This window comes from Mesoplodon mirus (assembly GCF_964341445.2).
Source record: "Mesoplodon mirus genome assembly, chromosome: 9".
NCBI lineage: Eukaryota > Metazoa > Chordata > Mammalia > Artiodactyla > Ziphiidae > Mesoplodon > Mesoplodon mirus.
Window position 1 is genome coordinate 55,514,173 of NC_138985.1, and position 24,520 is coordinate 55,538,692.

General features: G+C 35.0%; 1 protein-coding gene across 2 annotated transcripts; it reads left to right on the forward strand.

Moving 5' to 3' along the window:
- The first annotated feature begins 3 nt into the window (after window positions 1-3).
- Window positions 4-23,761, forward strand: SEM1 (SEM1 26S proteasome subunit). Of its 2 annotated transcripts, XM_082632177.1 has the most exons (4): window positions 4-203; window positions 17,687-17,780; window positions 22,355-22,439; window positions 23,567-23,761. In XM_082632177.1, exons 1-3 carry the CDS (start codon window positions 128-130, stop codon window positions 22,392-22,394), a joined length of 210 nt encoding a protein of 69 aa, XP_082488303.1. In that variant the 5' UTR covers window positions 4-127; the 3' UTR covers window positions 22,395-22,439; window positions 23,567-23,761. The 2 variants fall into 2 exon arrangements, with proteins under 2 accessions (XP_082488303.1, XP_082488302.1); XM_082632176.1 differs by lacking the exon at window positions 22,355-22,439 and having other exon boundaries at window positions 5-203.
- Window positions 23,762-24,520: the final 759 nt, after the last annotated feature.

A 24,520-nucleotide genomic window follows, 5' to 3' on the forward strand; every position in this document is an offset into this window, starting at 1 on the left:
TCTTCTCCCGCGTCTCTATGATAGAGCCGGCCTGGGAGGTGGCAACGGCGGTGGCGGCTGCGGTGAGGTGAAGTGAGAGGTCCAACTTTCTTACTGGACTGAGAGGTTTGGGCCGCGGAGGGTCGCGATGTCAGAGAAAAAACAGCCCGTAGACTTGGGTCTGCTGGAGGAGGACGACGAGTTCGAGGAGTTCCCTGCAGAAGGTAACCGGCTCGCGCGCGGCCGCGCGGACAGTGACTAAGGCCTCCGAGTGGAGGCGGCGCGGGTGGAAGGGCTCGGCCGGGAGGCACCCGCGGGAAGTCTGGACCCCCGCTGCTGGCTCTCAAGGCTCTGCACGCGCGACCCTCCACGACCGACTTCGGGTCGAGATGTCGCGGTGGGACTCACCTCAGCGGTGAGGCTAAATGCCTTCTGCTTCCTCACTGGGAGGAGCCACGGGGACCCTGGTTCCCTAGCCCGGTGTCCGGGATGGTGGGGCCTTTTCCTCTTCAGCCCGGTTACCGCCACCTCGTTCATGTCTACATAATCTCTTTTCACTTTATTTATTGTTATTGTTATTATTATTATTTTTTGTTTTAGCAGTCTTCCTTTGCCTTGAACCCTTCCAGAGTTAAATTATTGTTCCTAGTTGGGCCAATGCTGCCTACATTTAGGACTTAACGTATGAAGCCTGTTAAGTAGAATGGGAGGATCAGGTGTTAGTGCTTAATACCCGTTATTGCCTTCCTCTTGTTCCTCATTAATTTTTGATCACTTAACTTCAAACTAACATAAGTTTAAGGATTTATAAGACCCTAAAACGTCTACATTTTTATTAGCTTCATGGTTACCAAGAGGAACTTCAGTTTTCTTATTGTAGGTAACAGCAAATAGCTAACATTGTTTGGGTGGTTGCTTGTCTTTGAGTATTTTGCTTCTATTAACTTAATTCATTTTCACAAGCCTAGTAAGTAGGAACTGGTATTTACATTTTTCAGTTAAAGAAACTGAAGCTTGAACAGTTAAGAAACTTGCCCAGTGTCACGTAACTGGCTAGAAATGATGGACACCTGGCCCAGTTGACACTAGCGCTCTTAAACTCTTTAGCTGTACTGCTTCTGTTTGTTAGATCGTTGTTGCCAATCAGGGTTTCAAAATTGTTGGTTTTATCAACTAATTGCTATGCATAAGGTAAATATTTATCTTATAAGAAAAGGAGGTTACTATTGGGTGACCTTTCTGAAGGTGTAGGAAGAGAACTGTGGTTAATGGTTACAAATCTGTTACATTAAATAGTTACTGCTTCACCAAAATGGTCCTAAGTTGTACTCCCTCATGATCCTACTGTGCATAAAGCCACAAAGCTGTAACATTTGTTATTTTTACTTATAGTGTACTGGGTTGTTTAGTGGAAGAAGACCTTGGAGCGCATATTACAGAAACTTGTAAACTAACCCAAAGCACATCTATTTTCAGTTCTGGGATTCATTATGTATTGTGGGGATTGTTTTTTGTTTGGTAGTGGATTTATCTGGCAGACATGTTTTCTTGATCTCACTTTCAAGTTGGTTCATAATCCTCCAACAGTGAGCTATGTAGTAAAAAACTGGCTTATTGAGATCAGGATCTGCTTCTAACGCAAACTTCATATTTGATATAGTTAGCATTTATTGTTTATCATATACAAGATACCATGTTAGGCACTTTATCTACATTATATAGTCTAATTATCACATCTCTGAAGAAACTGAGACTCAGAGATTTTAAAAGCTTGCCATTAAGTGGTCGTCAGGATCTGATAGGTCTTTCTGAGGCCCCAACCCAAGCAAACTTTAATCTGAATCCCTAACGTTTAGCAAAGTGCCTGGCACTTGGTAGATGGTCAGTAAATGCTTGTCGAATGAGTGAACCTGTGTTTAAAATAAGTAGTCGAGAACTGACTGCTTAAAAAGGATCTAAAGATAACTGGGCCTGATGATACACACGATGTTTCAGCAACTTTCATTTCATCAGCTTTTGCAGAATATGTAATTCTTGTACTAAGTTTATATTGGGAGCATCAATTTGTTCAAAATGTTGGCAGTTACTTAGTAAAAAAAAAAAATCTCATTAAAGTTAAAAGGAAAAGCAAAGAATATTTTTTCTGAAGACAGGCCTCCTACAACAGACTGGTTTATTATCATAAGTAACTCACCATTTATTGGTCACCTTACAGAAAATCTGTCATCTTCAGGTTTGAATATGTAGAACCTCATTCATTCAGGAAATTTTCTATTTAGAATGAGCAGTAACATTTGAAATGCCTTTGCATGTTTAGGTTTTTGTGTGTTTCTTCTCTGGTTTTTAATTCAGACAGGTAAAGTTGGAGAAGCAGTACTTTGAAACTGGCCTGTTTTGAATCTTTCAGTATTTGAGTTTTCAGATCAGTTATTAGTGCCCTGAATTACCAAGTCCTTTGCCTTCTTTGGAGATTATTTTTCTTGTGATTGTCTTCATGGTAAATATGCCATTGACAAACTCACAAGTAGATACAACTTAAAATTGCCTGTAATCATCTGTTCAGTCTAGAGGAGGTCTTACTTTCAATGGCCCATTGGGTCTCTGTGCTCCAGAAAGTGGATGATGTCCATTGTCTAGGGTAGCTTGCAGTTAAGAGCCTGTTACATGAAAGCATTACTGAAATTATGTATCCCTGGTTTGACTAAAGAATTGTATTTTTTTTTTTTTTTTTTTCTTTTTGCGGTATGCGGGCCTCTCACTGTTGTGGCCTCCCCCGTTGCGGAGCACAGGCTCCGGACGCGCAGGCCCAGCGGCCATGGCTCACGGGCCCAGCCGCTCCGCGGCATATGGGATCCTCCCAGACCGGGGCACGAACCCGTATCCCCTGCATCGGCAGGCGGACTCTCAACCACTGCGCCACCAGGGAGGCCCAAGAATTGTATATTTTTTGAGGGTGTTGTTGCTACATCTCATTCCTGATAAGAACTTGTTTGGTAAGATGTCAATTCAGTCACTATAAGGAAGGGGAATTTCCATTTTGAAAAGGCAACTAAGATAATGCGTTTTCATGGAGACTTCATTGTTTCTTCTGAATAGCTCTTCCTCAGTGTGAGGTGTAACATGTGGGGTGATTTTCTGAAGGTGCAAAGAAACAGATGCACTTTTTTTTATCATTTGGACTGTGGATCTGTGTTACATTGGCAGTTCCTCACAATTCTAATTGGTGGGTGTGTGATCTGGTCATTAAGTAGGGACTGTTAAAAATCACGTTTAGGATCTTTGTGAATTCTGCAACTTCTTGACTATTTAAACTGATTGACTGTCAGATTTATTGGAAGACATTCAACGTTTTGGGAATGATTTAATATAATTTTGGAGGCTTGGCATGGTTAGAATTTTAGAACTGGAAAGCAACTTAAAAGTCTTGAGAAGCTAGAACTTGTCAAGATCATACAGCTAGGTTAATAGTAGTAGGGTGGGGCTTAAAACTGAAATACTCTAATTTATTTGAAACTTAAAACAATTTTTCAAATCAGACATATATTGAAAAGGTATTAAAATGTTTTCATTAATCTCATTTCCTTACAATTAGAAGTGGATGAGAGTGAAAATGGGAAGAACAAGTGGGCCTTTAATTTCTTTTATTCTGTTCTTCCTATGCCAGAATTGAGAGATTTCTTTCCTTTTTTTGAGGGAAAGAATATTTAAAATGAACCTGAGTTTGCCTTCAGAAGCAATGGTGTTTACAAGAGGATACTATTATACTAAGTAGTTTATAATTTTTCTATAATCACTGGAACTGCTGTGTTATCTGAAGCAGGCTGGTGGTTCCCTAACGCTGCTAGCATTCTGGAATAACTGAGGCACTCTCGCCTGTGCCTAACAAAGTAGGACATCTTATAGTGGTTCTTAACCAAGGAAGTATTTTTGGATATCACATTCACTTGTCAAGTGAGAAAGTAAAATAACTGCCAGCATATAGTGGGTAAAGATCAAGGATTTTAAATACTTGCTATGCATAGACCAGTCCTGCACAAGGAAGAATTGTCCCGTGAAAAATGCCACTGAGAAATATTTATGTGAACATTGGATACCAACTGGACTAAATCCTCAACAAAAGAGTTCCTTAGAATCTTAAATTTAGAAGGTAGATACAGTTAATACTAAGTCAGATACTGTACTAGTCAGTTTACCTAGAGCCAAAGGGGCTTTGGTATTTTCAGTTATTAAATGTAATATAGTGGACACGTAAATAATAATGTAACATATTTAAATTAGTTGCATGGTGGTAGCAAGAAATGAAGAATTCATGTTACTAAAATCTTTTAAGAAAAAAGATAAATATAATGAATGATAAAGTGCCTATTTGATGTCCATTCATGGTAATCATATGCAAGAAGAAAATTTTTGAGCTCCAGGATGGAATAAGCATGATGAATCTAGGATCAGACCTAGGTTCAAAATCCACCATCCATCAACTTTTTTTTTTCCCTCAAAATTCACAATTTTATATGTTGTAGAATATGAATACAACAGAGAAGTCATTACCACCAAAAAGGTAACAAACATATCCATCACCCCCAAAAGTTCACTAGTGTCCCTTTATAATAATCTCTCCCTGTTAGTCCTCTCCACATCCCTTCCCATCCCCAGAAAGTCACTGATCTTCTTTTGACATGATAGATTAATTTGCGTTTTCCAGAATTTTATATAAATGGAATCAGACAGTATCTTTTTTTTTTCCTCAGGCATCTTGCACCCAGCATCATTATTTGGAGATTCATCCATGTTGTTGCGTTTATCAATAGCTTGTTCCTTTCTCTTGCTGAGAAATATTCCACTACATGGATATACCACAATTTGTTTATTCTTTCACTCTGATGAACATTTAGGTCATTTCCTGTTTTTTTCCAATTACCCATTTTTTTCCCCTTACAAATAAAACTGCTATGAATATTCATGTAGAAGTCTTTGTGTGAACATATGCTTTCATTTCTCTTGGTTTAGCACCTTGTAGTGAAATGACTGAGCGATACAGTAGGTTTATGTTCAAGTTTAAGAAACTGCCAAGCTGTTTCCAGTGTAGTTATACATTTTACATTCCCACCAGCAGTGTATGAGGGTTCTAGTTACTCTATGTCTTTGTCAACACATGGTCATTTTAATTTTAGACATTCTGATAGGTGTAGTGGTACCTCATTGTGCATCAGTTTTTAACTTGTCAACTTGTACTAGTTACTTAAATCCTTTAAAATGTTTTTGCAGCAAAATATGTAGGATAATTGTACTGCTTGTAGGATATGTAGGATAAAAGTAACTGCTTATTTAAAATTTAAACCTATAAAAAGGTATAAATTAAAAAGTGAATGCACGGTTTCTCGCCAACTTTCCCCAAAAACTTTTCTTATGCTCCAGTATAATCACTGTTAAACAGTTCTTTCAGTGTCCTTCCTGAATTTATATATATGTATACATATATATATTTATTTGTGTGTGTTTGTATATATCCTCACAAAGGACCATATTACATATACAGTTTTTCTACTTTTTACATTATATATCTTAGACTTGTGTTCACATTAATATAAACATCTACCTCATGCTTTTTAATAGTTGTATTCTACTACTCTATTGTATGCACAATAAAAATTCTATAAATATCTATTGATATCTAGGTGGTTTTAGGTTTTTTGTTTGCTTGTTTTTATGTTTTGTTTTTTTCTGTTACAGAATATGTTGCAGCAAATATTCTTACATCTTACATCTTTGTTTTTGTTCTTATTTATAAGATAAATTCTTAGGAAATTGCCAGATCAAATTGGCAGGTTCATTTTAATTTTTTAATATAATTTTTATTTTGAAATAATTACAGACTTACAGAATAATTGAAAGTACAGTACAAACAACCTTTTTTTCCATGAGCCAGCCTGATGTTCATCACCCCTAGATATTTTAATGTGTATTTCCTACAAAGACATAACCTCAGTGCAGCCATCAAAATTGGAAATTAACACACGGATATATTACTATCATTTAATCCATAGGCCCTTTTCATATTTCTCCAGTTGTCTTAATAATGTCTTGATTAATAATCATGGATTACATTCAGTTGTCATATCTCTAGTCTTCTTCAGTCTAGAGCAGGTCTCTTTGTCTTTGACTTTTGTGATTTTGACACTTCTGAAGATTACAGGCCAGTTATAGAATGTTTCTCAACTTGGATTTGGCTCACGTTTATATATGATTCGATTTAGGTTCTGCACCTTGGTGGGAATATCATAGTAGTGATGCTGTGTTCCCATTGCATCCTGTCAGGTGGAACATGATTCTCATTTATTCCATTGCTGATGATGGTAACTTTATTAAGGTAGTGTCTTTCAGACTTTTCCATTGTTAGATTACTGATTTTCCTTTTGTAATTAATAGATATTTTACTAGGAGGGACTTTGAAACTGTGTAACTACAGTTTTCCATTCATTATCAAACTTTCAATTTATTCATTTATGTATTTATATCAATATAGACTCATGAATTTTCATTCGATGGGTTATAATTTGTTGCTGTTATTTATTTTGATATTCAGATTGTCCCAATTTGTACATGGGGAATCCCATCAAGCTGTCATCTATGACCTTTTGACAAGTCACCATCATTCTTTGTGCATTTCCTAGCACTCTGACACAAGAAGGTATTCCAAATCTTACACTTTTCCTGTTCCAGTCCTGGAATCAGCCATTCCTTTAAAAGGTGCATAGCTTTCAGTGGAGAATGATATTTGGAAGGTAAGATCTTACCTCCAGTTGTGCTAATGGCTTTTGGGATGCTGTCAATGGAAGGAACTAGAAAATAGACAAATGAATGTACATATATACACTTTTACATCTATTTATGTATGTGTTTGTATAAAACCATGAGTTCACATAGATATCTCTAATTTACAGTTCAACACCACAGGGCTCATTCTAGTTTTTTCCCTTTCCACATATGTAACTTTCTTCCCCAGCAGTGAGAAACCTGGCTCCCATTATTGTAAATATTGGGTCATTGTCTATTAGGTCATCCTCCTCCCTAACCAATGTTTGTTGTCCCCTACACACACAGATCCCCTCCTTATCTCACTTGGGCTTCAACATTTTATGCTAGGCCACTGTCACTTCTCCTTACTACAGCATTGGATGGTTTCTTCACTCTCTCCTGGCTATGACACACCAACCACACAACACTGCCCCTCCACAGGAATGCCTTCCTGACTCTGCTTGGGCTCTGACACCTCATTTAGGACCAGGTGCATTTTGAATTTTGACATATTCTCAAATTACCTTTTATAAGGGTTACACAAATTTCCATCTTCAGTTCACCTTTTACCTGCACTCCATATTAAACATTTTAGTCATTACAAACCTGAGGGATGAAAATGGAATTTGCACCATTTTGATTTGGATTGATTTCTTTGAGCAAGATTGACCATTGTGTTTTTCCTTTAATTGTCACCTTCTTAATCCTCAGTTCCTTCATGTAATTTGTGGATAATAATTAGAGTCATGTAACGATTGTATGATTGTATTAGTCTGTTTGAGCTGCCATAACAAAATACCATAGACTGAGTGGCTTAGACAATAGAAATTTATTTTCTCACAATTTGTAGTTTGGGAAGTCCAAGATGAAGGTGTTAGCCTGTTCAGTACCTGGTGAGGGTTCTCTTCCTGGCTTGCAGACTGTTGCCTCTCACCATGTCCTCACAAGGTGGAGAAAGAGAGCTCTCTGGATTTCCTTCCTATAACAACACTAATCTCATTATGAGGACTCTACCCTCATGACTTCATTGCAACACTAATTGCCTTCCAAAGGCCCCATCTCCAAATACCATAACATTGAGGGTGGTTAGGACTTCCTCGTATGAATGTCAGGATTGGGGGACACAACCATTCAGTCCATAAGAGTGATATATGTGTAAAGTGTGTAGCATAGAGTTTGGCACAAAGTTGGTATTCTGTGAACATTAGGCCCCTTTTTTTCTCCCTCCTAACCTACTTAGGGATTTGGATTTTGCATGGTTTGGTATTTATTTAATTTAAACCATTTTCAACAGATATTTTGTAATTTTAGATGTATCCAATATTAAGCTTGTTGAGCTTGAGGGTTATTTGATTATTTTTTTAATATTAAAAACTTATAAATTAAAAAACATTGTCAAAAGTTTTTCCAAAAGTGCTTTAAAAAATAGTTTGATTATTCGTATAAAATATAAAGATACAGAACACAATAGTATGTATTGTTTAAGGATGCATACAAATTTACAAGAGGTATAAAGAGATACAGTGGAATGAACCCCCCTCCCCCCAAATCAAGATACTAGTGCTTGCCAGGGGATTGTGAGAGGTATGACTCAGAATATTAAACAGTAAAAACTACTTTGAAGAACTATTTGATTAGTTATTTAACTAATGGAATTATTTAATGGAATGGTTCAATGGAATGAAGAAGCATTAAGCAGTTGTGACTTAAATGGTGTTCGTTGTTATGTAGTAATGTTTTTAAGCATAACTCATTGAAAGATATGAACAGTGAAAACAATGAGGGGAAAATAAAAGTTTCAAAAACTATACTTACACTCTTCTGAAGTATTAAAAATTTACCAGATATCTTTTTTTCCAGTTTTGTGCTCTGTTATTGATGTAATGCTTGGTAGAAATGGTATCTTTATTCTGCAACCTGTTTCTCTTTTTACCTCCATCACCCCTTAAGTTTCCTTGGAGTGATTAGCCCATAATAAATGATTTATTCATTCGATATATGTTTGTAGAGTGCTTCCTATACATCTGGCACTGAAAGGTGCAGAGCGAGAATGATTCTAGCTGCCGTTTATCGGTACAAAGTGTTTTAGGTACATTGTCTTATGTAATCATCATAGCAGCCTTATGACAGCTTTATACTTGGGGCTCAGCAAAATAACTTACCAAGGACAAAGTTAACTAGAGGCTGCACAGAGGCAAATTTGACTCTTTAGGTAGATATTTGTCTTTGGACTTAGTGATATAAATGTCAGTGGAGATCAGTAAGTTTTCATGCCAGACTTGAGCTTTTTAGTATTTTACAAGTGCTTATCCTAGGAGGGGGCACTCCAAGCCTTTCTCTCCCCACACCCAAGTAAACCAGACACCTTTGCTTTTGACTGGCTTTCTGTTGGGTTTCTGGGTAAGATTTCACTTGGTTTCCTTCCAGTGGAAGCGGGGAGTGCAGGTGGTGGTCGTGGTGGTGTGGGGATTAAACCACCGATAGTAAAGTGCAACAGCAGCTGAAAACGGGAAATTATTTCCAGTTGTGTACCGCATGAGGCCGCAACATTTGAACAGAGCTTTCAATAGGTAGAAGTGTAGGAAAGGGGTTTCCAGAAAAAGGGAACAGGAGTAGATGCTTGGAGGTGTAAGATCAATGTGTATGTGTATTTTATTTGGCTGTGAAATAGTAGTTGTAATTACACAGGTAGTTTGGGGCCTAATCATGGAAAGCTTTAAGCCAAATGACCACTTTGGACTTGATCCTTAGGTAGGTGAGAAGTGGCGGTGGGGGGTTTGTTTGTTTGTTTGATATGTGTATGTTTCCTTTGGGCAATAGGCAGTTTAGGAAAAATTAACCCAGCAGAATTTGAAAGGATAGAAAGTCAGGGAAGCTAATTAGCAAATTGTTGAAATAGCTTAGGTGAGGACTAAGGGAGCTTTGGCAGCTATTTTGATAGTAAGAAATCAGGGATTGTGATTTTGCACTTGCATAATTAATGGAAGACCGATGGTTGAGTTCACATTGGATACTCGTTTTCTTCTTTTTTTTAAAAATTAATTAATTAATTTATTTTTGGCTGCGTTGGGTCTTGGTTGCTGTGCGCGGGCTTTCTCTAGTTGTGGCAAGCGTGGGCTACTTTTCATTGCAGTGCGCGGGCTTCTCATTGCAGTGGCTTCTCTTGTTGCGGAGCACGGGCTCTAGGCGCGCTGGCTTCAGTAGTTGTGGCACGCGGGCTCAATAGTTGTGGCTCATGGGCTCTAGAGTGCAGGCTCAGTAGTTGTGGCTCATGGGCTTAGTTGCTCCGCAGCATGTGAGATCTTCCCAGACCAGAGCTTGAACCTGTGTCCCCTGCATTGGCAGGCGGATTCTTAACCACTGTGCCTCCAGGGAAGTGTCCTACATTGTATACTCTTGCCTCAGTAATATGGAGCATCAGAATGAGAGAATCAGTATGAGTGTAGGGCATGAGTGCTTGGAAAAGATTAGAATAACTAATGGCTTTGAGGAATTTTATAGAATTAGAAATAAAAGCACTAATCAACCAAGAGAACTAAAGTCAGCATGTTTGTAGTGGAATCATTCTGATATATATATATATATATATATATATATATATATATATATATAATATATGCACACGTGTGTGTGTATACATATGTTTAATTATTGATGAAAAGAATTGTGTTTGAACTTCCTTTTTTTTAAATGTAAGAAAAATTATAAATGGTTATGTAAGTCATTTTGGACCTCTATTTCAGACTCAGAACCACAAACAACTGAAAGTTCACCAATAGTTTGATAGCAACATCGTTTAACACTTGCTTTTGGTCTTTGCTCTGAAGTACCCCACTGCCATTTTTGGTCCTTGTTGGAGAAAATATAAGTATAGTGCAATGGTGCTATGCTAGTAGTGATTTCTTAGCCACTGAATAGACATTAGATTTCTAGGGTATATAGATGTTTTTGTATCATGATAACTTACAGAAATGAAATTTTATAAAAAATTGTAATCTGTTTTATACAGCTTAAGCAGGAACATGTGTAAATTTATCTCAGAATGACTAGATTTAGTGTGGCTTTATTATCTTATTTATCAGGGTAATGATGCTATTTGCAGCTATTGCTGTTTCACCTATAGTGGTGAATGTACAATTTAGAACTTTTTTGAACTTTCCTTTGTTTCTTTTATATTTTTCTTCATGTAGTGTTCTGTATATAGATGCACATTTTTTATTTGAAGCAACTTTGTTGGAGATTATTTATATTCAGAGTAGCTTTACTGTTAAGGAATGAATGAGAGTTTGATGCTCCTGAAAATCGCTTTAAAATAGAACATTTGCAACCCTATTTGGTATAAATAGAATTTCCTCTTTACTTTTCTCCAAAGTGGTATACTTCATACTTTTAAGAAATTTCAGAAGGTATGTTGGAGGGTGGGGGAGAGTAAGTACTTTTAAAAACATTGAGAGAGAACCATTTTTCACACTTAAATGTCAAGGTGATACTTAGATGAAGTATGTGGGATCTTTGGTAACTCAGATTTGTGAAATTTAAAGCTAGTCCAAGATGTAATTCCCACTGGCATATGTGAACAAAGTCAAATTTGGGGGCAAAGTCTCAAATAATTTAGAATTGCTAGACACTTATGTATTAGGCATCTGTTATTGGTTATTTCCAATTCTGACTTCTTAAAATATGGTAATTATTTTTTTACCAGTACACATCTGGAGGCCTGCACACTGAAGTAAACACAGCTGTGATTATTTAAATGATTTAATCACAATCCTAGCAATGCATTTAGTGTTGAAGATAAAGTGTGTACTTTATAGTCATCTACATATTGAAGGAAGACATTAGACATAAATCAGGTATCCTTGTTTGATTTTATTTTGCCCTTTTAAAAAAAGCTATTTCTGGGTTTAATGCTTTAAAAGTAAGTGATTAAATAAAATGGCATGGTTAACAGTGCAGTGTTATAATTGAAAAGTAAAACACAGTTCAGAGATGTTTTGCAAGAGAAGTCTGCCAAATCCAGAGATTACAGCAGTCACATGTTTTTTATGTTCCCCTTCATTTAGTTGAGTGTACATATATTGTAGTTTATATATATTGTAACATGTATAATATGGAGGACTTATAAGTGTTGGAAATAAATTTGGGGATGTTATACCCTATCACTTAAACTTTTTACATAATATAGTTCAGTACATTCGTAGTTAGTAAAGAAAATCTTTAAAGTTTCCACCTAAAATAGATTATAGATTCTGGTTTGTCTTTGTATGCTCAGTAGTGTCATAATTGTGAAATACTGTATAATAATACGAAAGAAATACAGAGCTACTGTCATGAATCTTTTTGTGTGTGTGTTCTACCTAAAATCGTTTTTTTTTTTAATTTATAAATTTATTTATTTGTTTATTTTTGGCTATGTTGGGTCTTCGTTGCTGTGCACGGGCTTTCTCTAGTTGCGGCAAGCGTGGGCTACTTTTCGTTGCAGCGCGTGGGTTTCTCATTGCGGTGGCTTCTCTTGTTGCAGAGCACGGGCTCTAGGCGCACTGGCTTCAGTGGTTGTAGCACATGGGCTCAATAGTTGTGGCTCGCGGGCCCTAGAGCACAGGCTCAGTAATTGCGACGCACAGGCTTAGTTGCTCCACGGCATGTGGGATCTTCCCAGACTAGGGCTCGAACCCGTGTCCCAGGGAAGTCCTCTACCAAAAATCTTGCTCATAATACTGTTTTCCCTCCATTCATGAGCCAGTTTATTTTTCTTGGGGCTTTATTTCTACCTTCTTCCTTTTCCTTTCCTTGCCATTAAAGTAACATGAGATGGTTGTTACCAGAGGGAGAGATACTTGATCCTTATGCTAAATGATCATCAGAATTCAACTTGATAAACTAAAAATTGTACCAGTTTTAAAATTTTAAAAAAGATACTGTTCAGGGACTTACTTCCCTGGCAGTCCACTGGTTAAGACTCCACGCTTCCACTGGAGGGGGCACCAGTTCAATCCCTGGTCCGGGAACTAAAATTCCCACATGCTACTGCGAGGCCAAAACCAAAAAAACAGAAACAAAAAAGACCCTGTTCAAACCGTATTTCCCATATTACGTAAAGAATTTGATTGTTTTTTTTCCCCTAGCCTTTATGGAGTTAAGGATTGGGCCTCCTACAAAATAAGTTATTGAAACTGTTATGTTTCTTGTTCTAGATTCTCTGAGACAGTAGGGTACAAATTAACAAGTATGGTTTTTTAGTCTCTTAAAGTTAAAAGAATTAAAGTCAACTTGAAGATATTTGCATGACATCAGTAACTTTTTTTTTTTTTTTTTTTTTGGCCATTCCATGTGGCTTGTGGGATCCTAGTTCCCCAGCCAGGGTTTGAACCTGGGACCTCAGCAGTGAAAGCACAGGGTCCTAACCACTGGACCACCAGGGAATTCCCTGAAATCAACATTTTGAATCAAGTCATAATTAGATTAAAAGTTCCTGTGGGCCCTGTATTTTTATTGTTCTGGAAAGGGTAGGCTTACAAGATTAGCAGAGAAATGTGAATATTCTTGTTTTTTATATTTCTAACTTGAATCTTTTGACATTTTATCATTTCCTTAAAAATTTAGGAAACTGGTTAGTTAGAAGTGGTTCAGGCTGATATGAGGCTTGGTGTCTTAGAACTTTAAAGTTCAATTGTGAGTTGAGTTATGTCACCTTCTTTACTCAAGAGCATATTATCCAGTCGTAACGTATTCAAATTATTTTGTGGAACATTAAGCTCTATTAGATATCTTTATAAAGATTCCTTAAAATATCAGTGAAACAAATATTTCGTTGGACAATTCTTATTTCTAGGCTCAACCCAAGTATATTTAAAGTCTAGGATTTGAGGTTGTGAAATAACGGTAGAAAAAAGTTAATAAATATTTTCTTGTAAGACAGTCTTCACTTTCTGTTTTTTTGGTAGTGGTAATGGTGGTGGTTTCAAAACAAAGAGGGGTATGCTATACAGTGATCTCTAAGGCTTTCTCTGTTTCCAAAATTCTGTAATTTTAAATAATCTTCAGTCTTAGCCATTTTATAAAAACTTGAAGTATAAAGACAAACTTAGCTGCATTGTTGTTTTTGTTTGTTTGTTTGTTTGTCTTTGCGGTACGCGGGCCTCCCACCGCTGTGGCCTCTCCCGCTGCGGAGCAGAGGCTCCAGACGCGCAGGCTCAGTGGCCGTGGCTCACGGACCCAGCCGCTCCGCGGCATGTGGGATCCTCCCGGACTGGGGCACGAACCCACGTCCCCTGCATCGGCAGGCGGACTCTCAACCACTGCGCCAGCAGGGAAGCCCTGCTGCATTGTTTTAATGAAATAGTTTTATGTGAATTTTTTATACTGGAATGCTTAGTGTCATTAAAGCAAATCAAGAAACAAAAACCTCCTAAGCTGTCCATTAATATTATTAGATAGCTCAGAACTGTAGGTTATAGGAAGACTGGAGGGAATGGGGAGGAATAGCATGATTCAGTTGCTATAAAAGGAATAATGGATTGCATTTTTCCATTATAATAAGTTCAAGGTACAAGAATCTGAATTTCTATGATTTGAAGTGTTTTATTTAATTTTAATTTAAAGAATTAAAATCATGTAGTTGATTCTTGATGATTTAGTATTAGGGGAATATATCTACTGTTTGAGCCCCTTTTTAATTTAAAATCTGATCTTAGCCTGCAACCAGTACCATCTTTACATAATGTTCCTCTCTTGTATACTTAATGCTGCAATTTCTGCCCCCTTTATTTTTGCCTTAAAGTAGTTCCCTTCTTTCTGAGATTTCTCTGCTCTTAGAAAAACAAAAAGAAAATTTGTATACAACAACGTACATATTAAACAGTTTATTATTGATTGCAATGGCAATATGAGAATAACAGTACTGTTTTAGCCCTATACCTAATGATTAACTCTTGACTTAACTAAGTCACTTTGCTCGTTTATAAAAGTTCAGAAATGTTGTTTTTTATCTTTAGCTTTGGAATTAGATATACTATCTTTAGTTCTTTTTTTTTTCTTTTCTTTTTTCTTTTTTTTTGGCCACACTGGCTGGCATGCGGGACCTTAGTTCCCTGACCAGGGTTCGAACCCATGCCCCCTGCATTGGGAATGTGGAGTCTTACTCACTGGACCACCAGGGAAGTCCCCAGATATACTATTTTTAAAAATTTGGTTGCATTAGCTTTCTCATCACTCTTCTGTAGACTGTAGGAAATCCTAAATGTGATTTCCTTTACTTTAACTTCTTAATCTACTCTCATTATAAACTATAGGTGGATTCATAAATAGAATAAAAATTTTCAGTTTGAAAGGTACTTCTATAAGAAAGGAGAACATGTAAGGATATCTGTAGCCCAGTCAACTTAATTTTGAGATGTAATTAATACTTAGTATTGTTAAGTATTACTACTGTTGAGGACCTCAGAGAATAGTATAGGATTTGAATTTAGATCATTACAATATTTCCTTTTTGAGAATAATAATATTACTGGGAGATATAAGAACATTTAGGCCAATAAAAATCAGTATTTTTGATTATTGGAAGTTTTTATTAATGAATATACATTCACTACCCTATACCAATGATTAAAGTTGAGTATACATTTGACTGAGCTTCCTAGCAACCTGAAATAAATTGCCTAAGAGAAACTCATCTTTTCAGGCACTAATATCTTAAAGAAATTTCCCACATGATCTCTCTTCAGGGAGCATTCAAACAGATGATCGCAAGTCTCAAAAGTATTCTTAGAGTAAATACAGTTGAGAATTCTACATGACTCATTCATAATACAAGATATTGTTATTCTCTTACATCTTGAAATATATACTCTTGGCTCCACTGAAACCACACACTGCCCTCTGTTTTCTTGAGATGGACCACTCAGAGGAAGGGAACTTGAGAAACGTAGTTCCATTTACCCAACATTTTTTTGAGTGTCTACTATGTGCCCAGTACTCAGCCATAGACATTAGAGTTGCAAGTTTAATAAAACATGCTTCTACCTGATTGCATAGTTACTTACAGGAATGGTGGTCATTTTGGGCATCAGTGGAAGAGGGTACAGACTGTAAGATTAGAGAGGAGGGGACAGAAAAAAGACCACAATAATAGTCCATGAAGGGAATAATCCCTCCTAAATTAACATAGTGGCAGCAAGAATAGGGAGGGGGAGACTATAACTCTGTAGATTCTTGAGCTGAAATCAAAAGGATATAATGAATGGTTATGAGAGTTGAAGGAGAAAGGATAACTAAGCTGCCTCCCAAATTTCTGGTTTGGAGGGACCAGGTAAATGGAGGTACTTTCTTATATTCTTAAATCATGATGTTGACATATGGCATTTAAAATTTTTTGTTAGATACATAATGTAACGAATATAATACCCATATGAACCATTGTTGAATACCTTTAAATCTATATGTGCTTTATAAGAAAAGCCTAAATCATACCTTTTCTTATTGACTTCTTTTTTTTTAAAGATCGAAATGTTCTTAGCCATGTTTCTAATAAGTAATTACTAAGATGAAGCTACTAGGACACATTTAAGAGCATGTGTAACTCATGCTTACTGTTTTTGGAGGGGAGGGATCAAGCAAAAATACACAAGGTCTGATTTAGAGTTGTGTTGCTTCTTTCACAACCAAATGTCGTGCATATGCACAACAGGTATTGTGGCTTAAGAATACAAAGGTAAATAAAAGAGTTTTACTCTTAAGGAGCTCAGATACTAGTAATGGGCATAGGCATATAAACTGATAAATATGATTGTACAGTATGTAGGTGCTGTGATAGATATACACAAAAGAGGGGACCTAATCTCTGAAGGAAAGGAAGAAAGGGAATCAGGAAAGCTTCCAGAGGTGATTTCCAGACTGTTTTTTTAAAAACTATTTTTCTCAGATTTTAATTTTGAAACTCAACCCTATAGAAGTTTTAAATAAAGGACAAATGGGGGAGTGTAATGGGTGAAGGGATCAAAAGGTACAGACTTGCAGTTACAAAAATAAGTCATGGAAATGTAACGTATAGCATGATGACTATAGTTATTAATACTCTATTGCATGTTTGAAAGTGGCTAAGAGAGTAGATCTTAAAAGTCCTGATCCAAGAAAAAAATTTGTAACTGTTGGTGACAGATATTAACTAGACTCATTGTGGAGATCATTTCTCAGTGTATACAAGTATCAAATTATGTTGTATACTTGGAACTAATATAATGTTATATGTCAATTATACCTCAAAAAACAAGAAGGCAACAAACACCCATGTTTCATCAGTTGTTAACATTTTGTCATATTTACTTTATTTCTATCATATGTATGATAGATGTGTATGATATAAAATATATTTCAGAAGCATTTACAAGTAAACTGTCAACAAAATGACACTTGATTCTTAAATATTTCAACACGTGTGTCTTAAAGAATAAGGACATTCTCTAACACAGTTTTACAACCATGTTTAAGAAAATATTTGGTTTACTTGTTGTTATCTGTGTATGAGTTATCTTTTTTTATGTTTAGCAGTTTTGAATTCCAGGCTGGTATCATCCTGCTACTCAACTTACTTTTCTGTTATTGGTGCTGTGTTTTGAAAGATTGTGTAATAGACCTTATAAAAATTATCAGCAAAGTAAATATCCTCCTGAAGTTACAATAAATGTTCATAGCAAATAGATTTTTTTTGTATTAACTACTGTTTTAGATCTGCAAATTCAAGAATTGAGAAAACAAGATAGCATCAATTGAGATTTAAAGAGGAAGATTACCATTTCTCATAGATATAGTTTTAGATGTTTTGAATTGAGAGTTCAGTAGCAAGCTTTCTGAAGTTTTTGTATTTATGGAAATAATGTATGAGAAATATTTAGACAGCATCTGTTTCTGTTTTTAGACTGGGCTGGTTTAGATGAAGATGAAGATGCACATGTCTGGGAGGATAATTGGGATGATGACAATGTAGAGGATGACTTCTCCAATCAGTTACGGTAAGTTTTAAGCCAAATTTTTATATAGCTTAGTATTAATTATAAGCATGGAATATGTAACATATATGACAATTGCCTTTGAAATAGATTTTCGAATTATGAAAAGTAAGATATATTGCCTCATCTCCTGTGTTTCTAAACATGAATACTTTGTGTAATTGCATAGAACTTTTGTTCTTTCTAGTCTCTTTATAAAAGTAGTTAAATAGAAACATATTTGCTATTTTTTTAAATCCTTGTAGGTTTAATTCTGTCACTTAATTTTCTATCAGTATTGAACAACTCAGCAGAAATTAGAATCATAGGGTGCTCAGACCCAGTGTATTGGTGATTCTCAAACTGGAATGGAGATTGAGTTGTTGGGAGTGTATTTTTTCATATTCATGTACAAATCTACCTAAAATGATTGGTTGATTGATTATCGATTGATTGAAGTAAAATTTATATAATGTAAAATTAATCGTTTTAAAGTGTACAATTTAGTGGCATTTTGTATATTAATAATGTCTTAACAACCATCATCTCTATTTAATTCCAAAACATTTTCAGCACCCTAAAGGAAACACCATATCTATTAAGCAGTCACTCTGCATTCCTCTCCTCCTCCAGCCCCTGGCAACTGCTGATCTGCTTTCTGTCTCTGGATTTTCCTGTTCTGGATATTTCATATAAATGGTATCACATGGATGATCTGTATGTCTAGTTTCTTTCACTTAGTATAGTGTTTTTAAATTTCATCCATGTTGTAACATGTATCCGTATTTCATTCCTTTTTATGGCTAAATAATGTTTCCTTGTATATATAGGCCACAGTTTGTTTATCCATTCATCAGATGATGGACATGTGGGTTGTTTCCAGCTTTTGGCTGTTGTGAACAGTGTTACAGTGAACATTCATTTACATGTTTTTGTTTGAATATCTGTTCAGTTTTGGTGGGATTTAGTGGAATTGCTGGGTCATATTGTAATTCTGTTTAACTTTTTGAGGAATTGCCAAACTGTTTTCCACAGCAGCTGAATAATTTTACATTACTACCAGCAATATAGGAAGTTTCTAACCTCTCCACATCCTCACCAAAACCTTTTTTTTTTTTCATTTTAACTATCCTAGTGGATGAACTGGTATCTCATTGTGGTTTTGATTTGCATTTCTTTAATGACACTGATGAGCTTCTTTTCATGTGTTTGTTGTCCATTTGTATATCTTTTTTGGAGAACTATCTGTTCAAGTCCTTTGCCCATTTTCAAAGTTTGTCTTTTTGTTGTTGAGTTGTAAGAGTTCTTATTTATTCTGGCCCTTATGGGACATATTATCTACAGATATTTTGTCCCATTCTGTTAGGTTGTCTTTTCACTTTCTTCATAGTGTTCTTTGCACAAAAGTCCAATTTATCTACTCTTTAAGAACTCATTGCCAAATTCATGGTAATGAACATTTATCCCTATGTTTTCTTCTAACAGTTCCAGAATTTTAGCTATTACATTTAGATCTTTGATCCATTTTGCATGAATTTTTGTATATGGTGTGAAATAGGAGTCCAACTTCATTCTTTTGCATGTGGATATCCAGTTATACCAGCACCATTTGTAGACAATTCTTTCCTCCCTAATTTTGTTTTGATTCAACCCATACATTATCTATCTTGGCCACAAAGATATCTATGTAAACTATCACTTGCTTTGCTCAAACCATGATATAGAAGTTCTGTTGCAATCTTTTAATTTCCTAGTGTCTAGTACATTTTTCTAAAAAGTAGTGAGATAATTTATACTAAATTCTTAAAATTTATTTTTAGTAGTGATACAGTAGCTTTTGTTCTAAACTGCATTTTTTTATGGGCTCAAAAACCCTACACTCTAAAGACTTTTTAGTATTTTGCTTGAAACTAATAACAGTTTTACCCATCTCATTTCTCCCCTTTTTGGACATAGTACAGTTTGCCTTTCACGGTTATTCTGGCTCTTTTACAGTTCTCCATGATTTCTCAAAATTGCTGACTCTCATTTTTTTCTTCTTTCAGTACTCTGAGATGTAATTATTCAGGCCTTGAAACTTTAAACTACCTTAATGTCGTTTGGAATTATCTCATCTGTCTTAATTTTCAATTTTGTCTTAATGATGATGTTTTTCTTTTTGAAGTTTTATGGACAAGATAGAGCAGTAGCTGTTGAACAGTAATCTTGCTTTTTCTCTAAAATCTATTCTGAGCATTGGATCTCTCTCTTCTCATTCTTCTTTAGCCATATATGGCTTTCAGAAGCCCTTTTTGTTCTTTTTACAGATCTCATTCCATTCTGGGATTAAATTACTTCTATGTGTACAAGTTTTTGCCACTTTCTTTTTGTATTTATTTTAGGTTTATTTATTTTGCCACATCAGAGAAAACCTTGCTGCCTTTTTTTTTTTTAAAGCATCCCTTCTTTTCTTTCTCATTATAAACATATGCTGTTAGAATACTTATTTTCAGGCCTTACAACTCTGTTGATCCCTATTTTGTGTTTTGATTTTAATCATGTATCAGTTTTTTCTTCTTGTTATCTTCTTGAAATTTTTAAAGTTGAGGCCAAATGAGTTTTCTTCCTTCGCTATTCAGAAGAGTCAAATTCCTCCCAAGTGGCTCTTGGGGTGAGGGTGTTTTTCATTAGTCAGAAAATAGCACTTTTCTCTTAACAATTAAATCAAGACTTTACTGAATACTTTGGTTTTATTAGGGGACTTTTAGTAGTAAATGTATTGATAATTGGATTTCTTGTCACTACTGCATCTTGCCTTTTTATTGGTTTTGGAAATAGAACATTATCCTTAAATTCTTTGTGGCTTGTTGGTTTTATAATATACCTCCACAGTGCTCTTATGTTCTATGTTGTGTTCCTGCCTTTAGGTTTGTGAATTTTTGTAAGTGTATAAATCTTGATACCTCAATTAGTGAATGAGATTTTTCTTTTTATTTCCCTATTTGTGTTGTGAGTTTTTCTTTTTTAAACAAAGTTTTTAATGTATCATTAGTGCTGTCAAGTAGAACCTACTGTAGTTATGGAAATGTTCTATAAGCTGCACTATCCAGTACAGAAGCCACTAGTCACATGTGGCTATTAAGCACATGAAATGTGGCCAGCACAGCTGATAAACTGAATTTTTAATTTTATTTAATTTTAATAAATAGCCACATCTGATTACCATATTGGACAAGTCAGCCTCAGATAACATTTATATTCTTGCTTTTAAAAACTGTCTTGATTAACAAGTCTCCTGCAAAGATGCTCTTTTCAGTCTTTGTAAAATGCATCGAGGCCCTTAATGTGGTATTATAAACCATGGTAAAGAACATGTTTTGTTTTGTTTTTTTGGCCGCGCCGTGCTCAGCTTTCGGATCTTAGTTCCCCTACCAGGGATTGAACCCGGGCCCAGGCAGTGAAAGTGCTGAGTCCTAACCACTGGACCACCAGGGAATTCTCAAAAAATGTTTTATTGTTTTCTCATATGATTGAGTCCTAATTCCATCTAAATTTAGAGAGGCAGTTTATACTCTAGAGTCAGTCACATTCCCTGAGTTCCAGCCCCTATCTGCCTCTTATTTAGCTGCATGACCTTGGCAAGGACTTAGCCTTAAACTTTCCATGTTTCTCCTTCAGTGTAATTTACCTTCAACAAGTAGAAGTACAAAGAAGGCCAGCAATGTTTCCATGTAACTAAAGATCATTCTGTTTTTACTGCTTTTGAAACATTTGTTTATGTACATATCAGTAGAAATAGGTAGGATTATGAGATTTTTTTGACCTGTATCACATTTTACATAAAAATTCCAAAAAGCCAATAATTCCTGATTTACCATGTCAGATACAGCCAATGTCACATAGCAGAGTAGTTTCTTGGATAATAAGAGTTCTGAAACCTACTAGTGGCTGTTAGTCTTATTCTTGTTTTGTTGTAAATGGATGCTGCTGTTTTTGTTTCAAATAGTGTATATTCACTGTGTGTGCACTATGATATCTTTCCAATTGTGCTGGATTTCTTTACTTTTTCATCTCTGTTGGATTTTTCCATTCAACAGGCTCATGATATTAGTGTTTTTGTATTGTTTTGTACTTCGTGGTGTTCATTTATTTTCCTTTTGGTTTCTTACAAGTCCTGAATTCTACCGAAGAACTTTTCATCTTTTCTAAGAATTTAGCTAATTGAGAAATATCTCATACTCTCCTTTGTGTTTGTAAACAATTTATAAATGTAATTGGTCACCACCTCCTGTCATGAAGGCAAACAGACACAAACTCGGATGGATTTGGTGACTTATTACCTAAATCTTAGGTTGAATTTTGGGGGTTTTTTTGTTGTAAAATAAGAGAAAGTGAATAACCTACAATGATTTTGTTAAAGGCAGCAGAAGTATTGTTTAAGAAAGTTTAAAATTACCTCCATTTAAAATAGGAAACATATGAAGGACAGGTAATATAATCTTTAATTTCCTGGGGAGGAGAGGACAAAGGAAGCATTTTAGTTAAATTTAGCAAAGGAAGCAGTAGAGTCAGAAACTTGTGCTGATCTCTTGACTCCTAATCCAGTGTTTTACCACCAGCCCATACTGTCCTCTACACCTGAGCAGAAGACAAAGATGATTCATATGAATAAGCTCTGGCCTTAATATTATTCATGGACTTTAGGTCAGTATTTGTATTATAAATATCTAAAAATTTTAAGGAAGTGAAGGAGTTTGGGGAAATGAATAATAAATATTATACATTGTTCCTACCATGTATTCTTTGCATCGCATTTACAGTGGATAGTGTGATAGTGTCTAAGCGAAATTATGCTTGAGAACAAATGTCTTTTTTATCTTAGATGTAATGATGTAATCATGCTTAACATTTGTACAATTTTATCATAGGTTGGTCCTCACATAATTTTATTGTGAACTTTTTATAAAATTCTGATTTTATAAAATCAGAATTGTGGCAGAAAAGTTGCTGGTGATATTTGGAATGGTAGTTTAAATAAGTGATATTGATTACAGGGCTAAACCTTTTTGTGCAAATGTTTATACAAGACAGATCAACAATTGCAGTTGACATTCTCAAAGTATGACTGAAATTTCAGGTTGAAAAAATTACTTAAAATTATAAAAGGTATCTTTTTAAAGTGTTTATACCAATATACATTTTTGAGATTTTTATCCACATTTAAAGTTAGGAAAGTAGTCTTGTTTAATATTTTATAATTTATTTATTATATTTAGCCTACATATATTTAATACAGAATAATTCTCACACACCCTTACATTTGATTAATAATTTTTGTTTTGTTTAGGGCAGTATATATGTCAATATGAAAAGTGATCTGTTTATTGTTTATGTGTAAATAACAGTATTGTAATTATAAAATCTCTAAAATTTTGATAGCAGTGTCTAGTGTTCTTAGCCATATGGTTAATGATTCTTAAAATTTATGTTTACATATTTATTATGAACAGAATAATTGTACAGTGTTTGGAAAATATCAATAATTCCCTCACATTTCTTCCATAAATAGATTTATCAGAAAAATAAGGAATATAAAACATAAGTTTACTAATGGAAAAACAAAATTTTATTAGCATTATGTTGATTCACATCCAGTTTCCTTCTTATAGATTTCTTTTTAGGGACTAAAGTAAAGCTATTTGGTAGTATTTTAAATTGATGTTTAGGCTTATTAGCTCAATTATTTATTGTGTTATTTCTAAAAATCATCTGTTTCTTTAATTTGTCATGAAGAATGTCTAGTGATATTGTTCTTTTGTGTTTCTTTATAGAGCTGAACTAGAGAAACATGGTTATAAGATGGAGACATCATAGCATCCAGAAGTACTGAAGCAACCTAAACTTGAACTGTTTACTAAATTCTAGAACAGAGAACCCAGGATGGGACACTTAAAAAATGTTTATTTCATTACCTCCTTGGATTTATTTTTGTTTTTGTAACACAAAAAATAAATGTTTTGATCTAATATTGGTTTGGTTCAGAAGTCTTGATCTTTTGACTCTCATCATTAATTTTCTCATACTATTTGTGATTTTTCCAGAGCTTTATTATAGACAGACAGCAAAATTTCCTATTAATGAATTTTTTTTTTTAATGTTAACTGAGGCTCCAAGAGGTTAAATGATTTGAGGCCAGAATTCATCTGATTCCAAATTCAGTACTTTTCTTAAACCACATAGACTAAATGTTGATAAGGTACTCCTTTTAAGTTACATTTAACCTTAATTTCATCTGTATTTTGAAAGCTTAGGCATTTACTGACATTTCTAAGGTGACCCTTCAAAACCTGTGTTTTAAAAATATTAATCATTTTTAATTGCTGTAATTTGTTCCTGAGCCATTAATAATATTAATAGTTGATAAAGTATTATTAGTTCTTAAAATCCAGAGTGGTTTGATCACACTTCTAAGAATGATGTCTCTGTCAAAACTGGGTAAGTGGGCTCAAGATGCTTTGTTAACATGTGCATATTCTCAGATACTACAGAACAGATTCATTTAGTACAATTAAGTTTCTGCACAGTGATTACTGTTTCCACATCTACTTTTGTGAAGGGGGAGATTTAATTTGATTGGTAAAGGATTCTTATAAGACTTAGAATGGGGCTAATATATACAGTTTTAATTTGGAATATTTTCAAACTTGAATGTGTTACTTATTTAGAAGTAGAATCATTGGTACTGTGGAGTAATTTAAAATCTAAAAGTTAAGTAACATGATGTA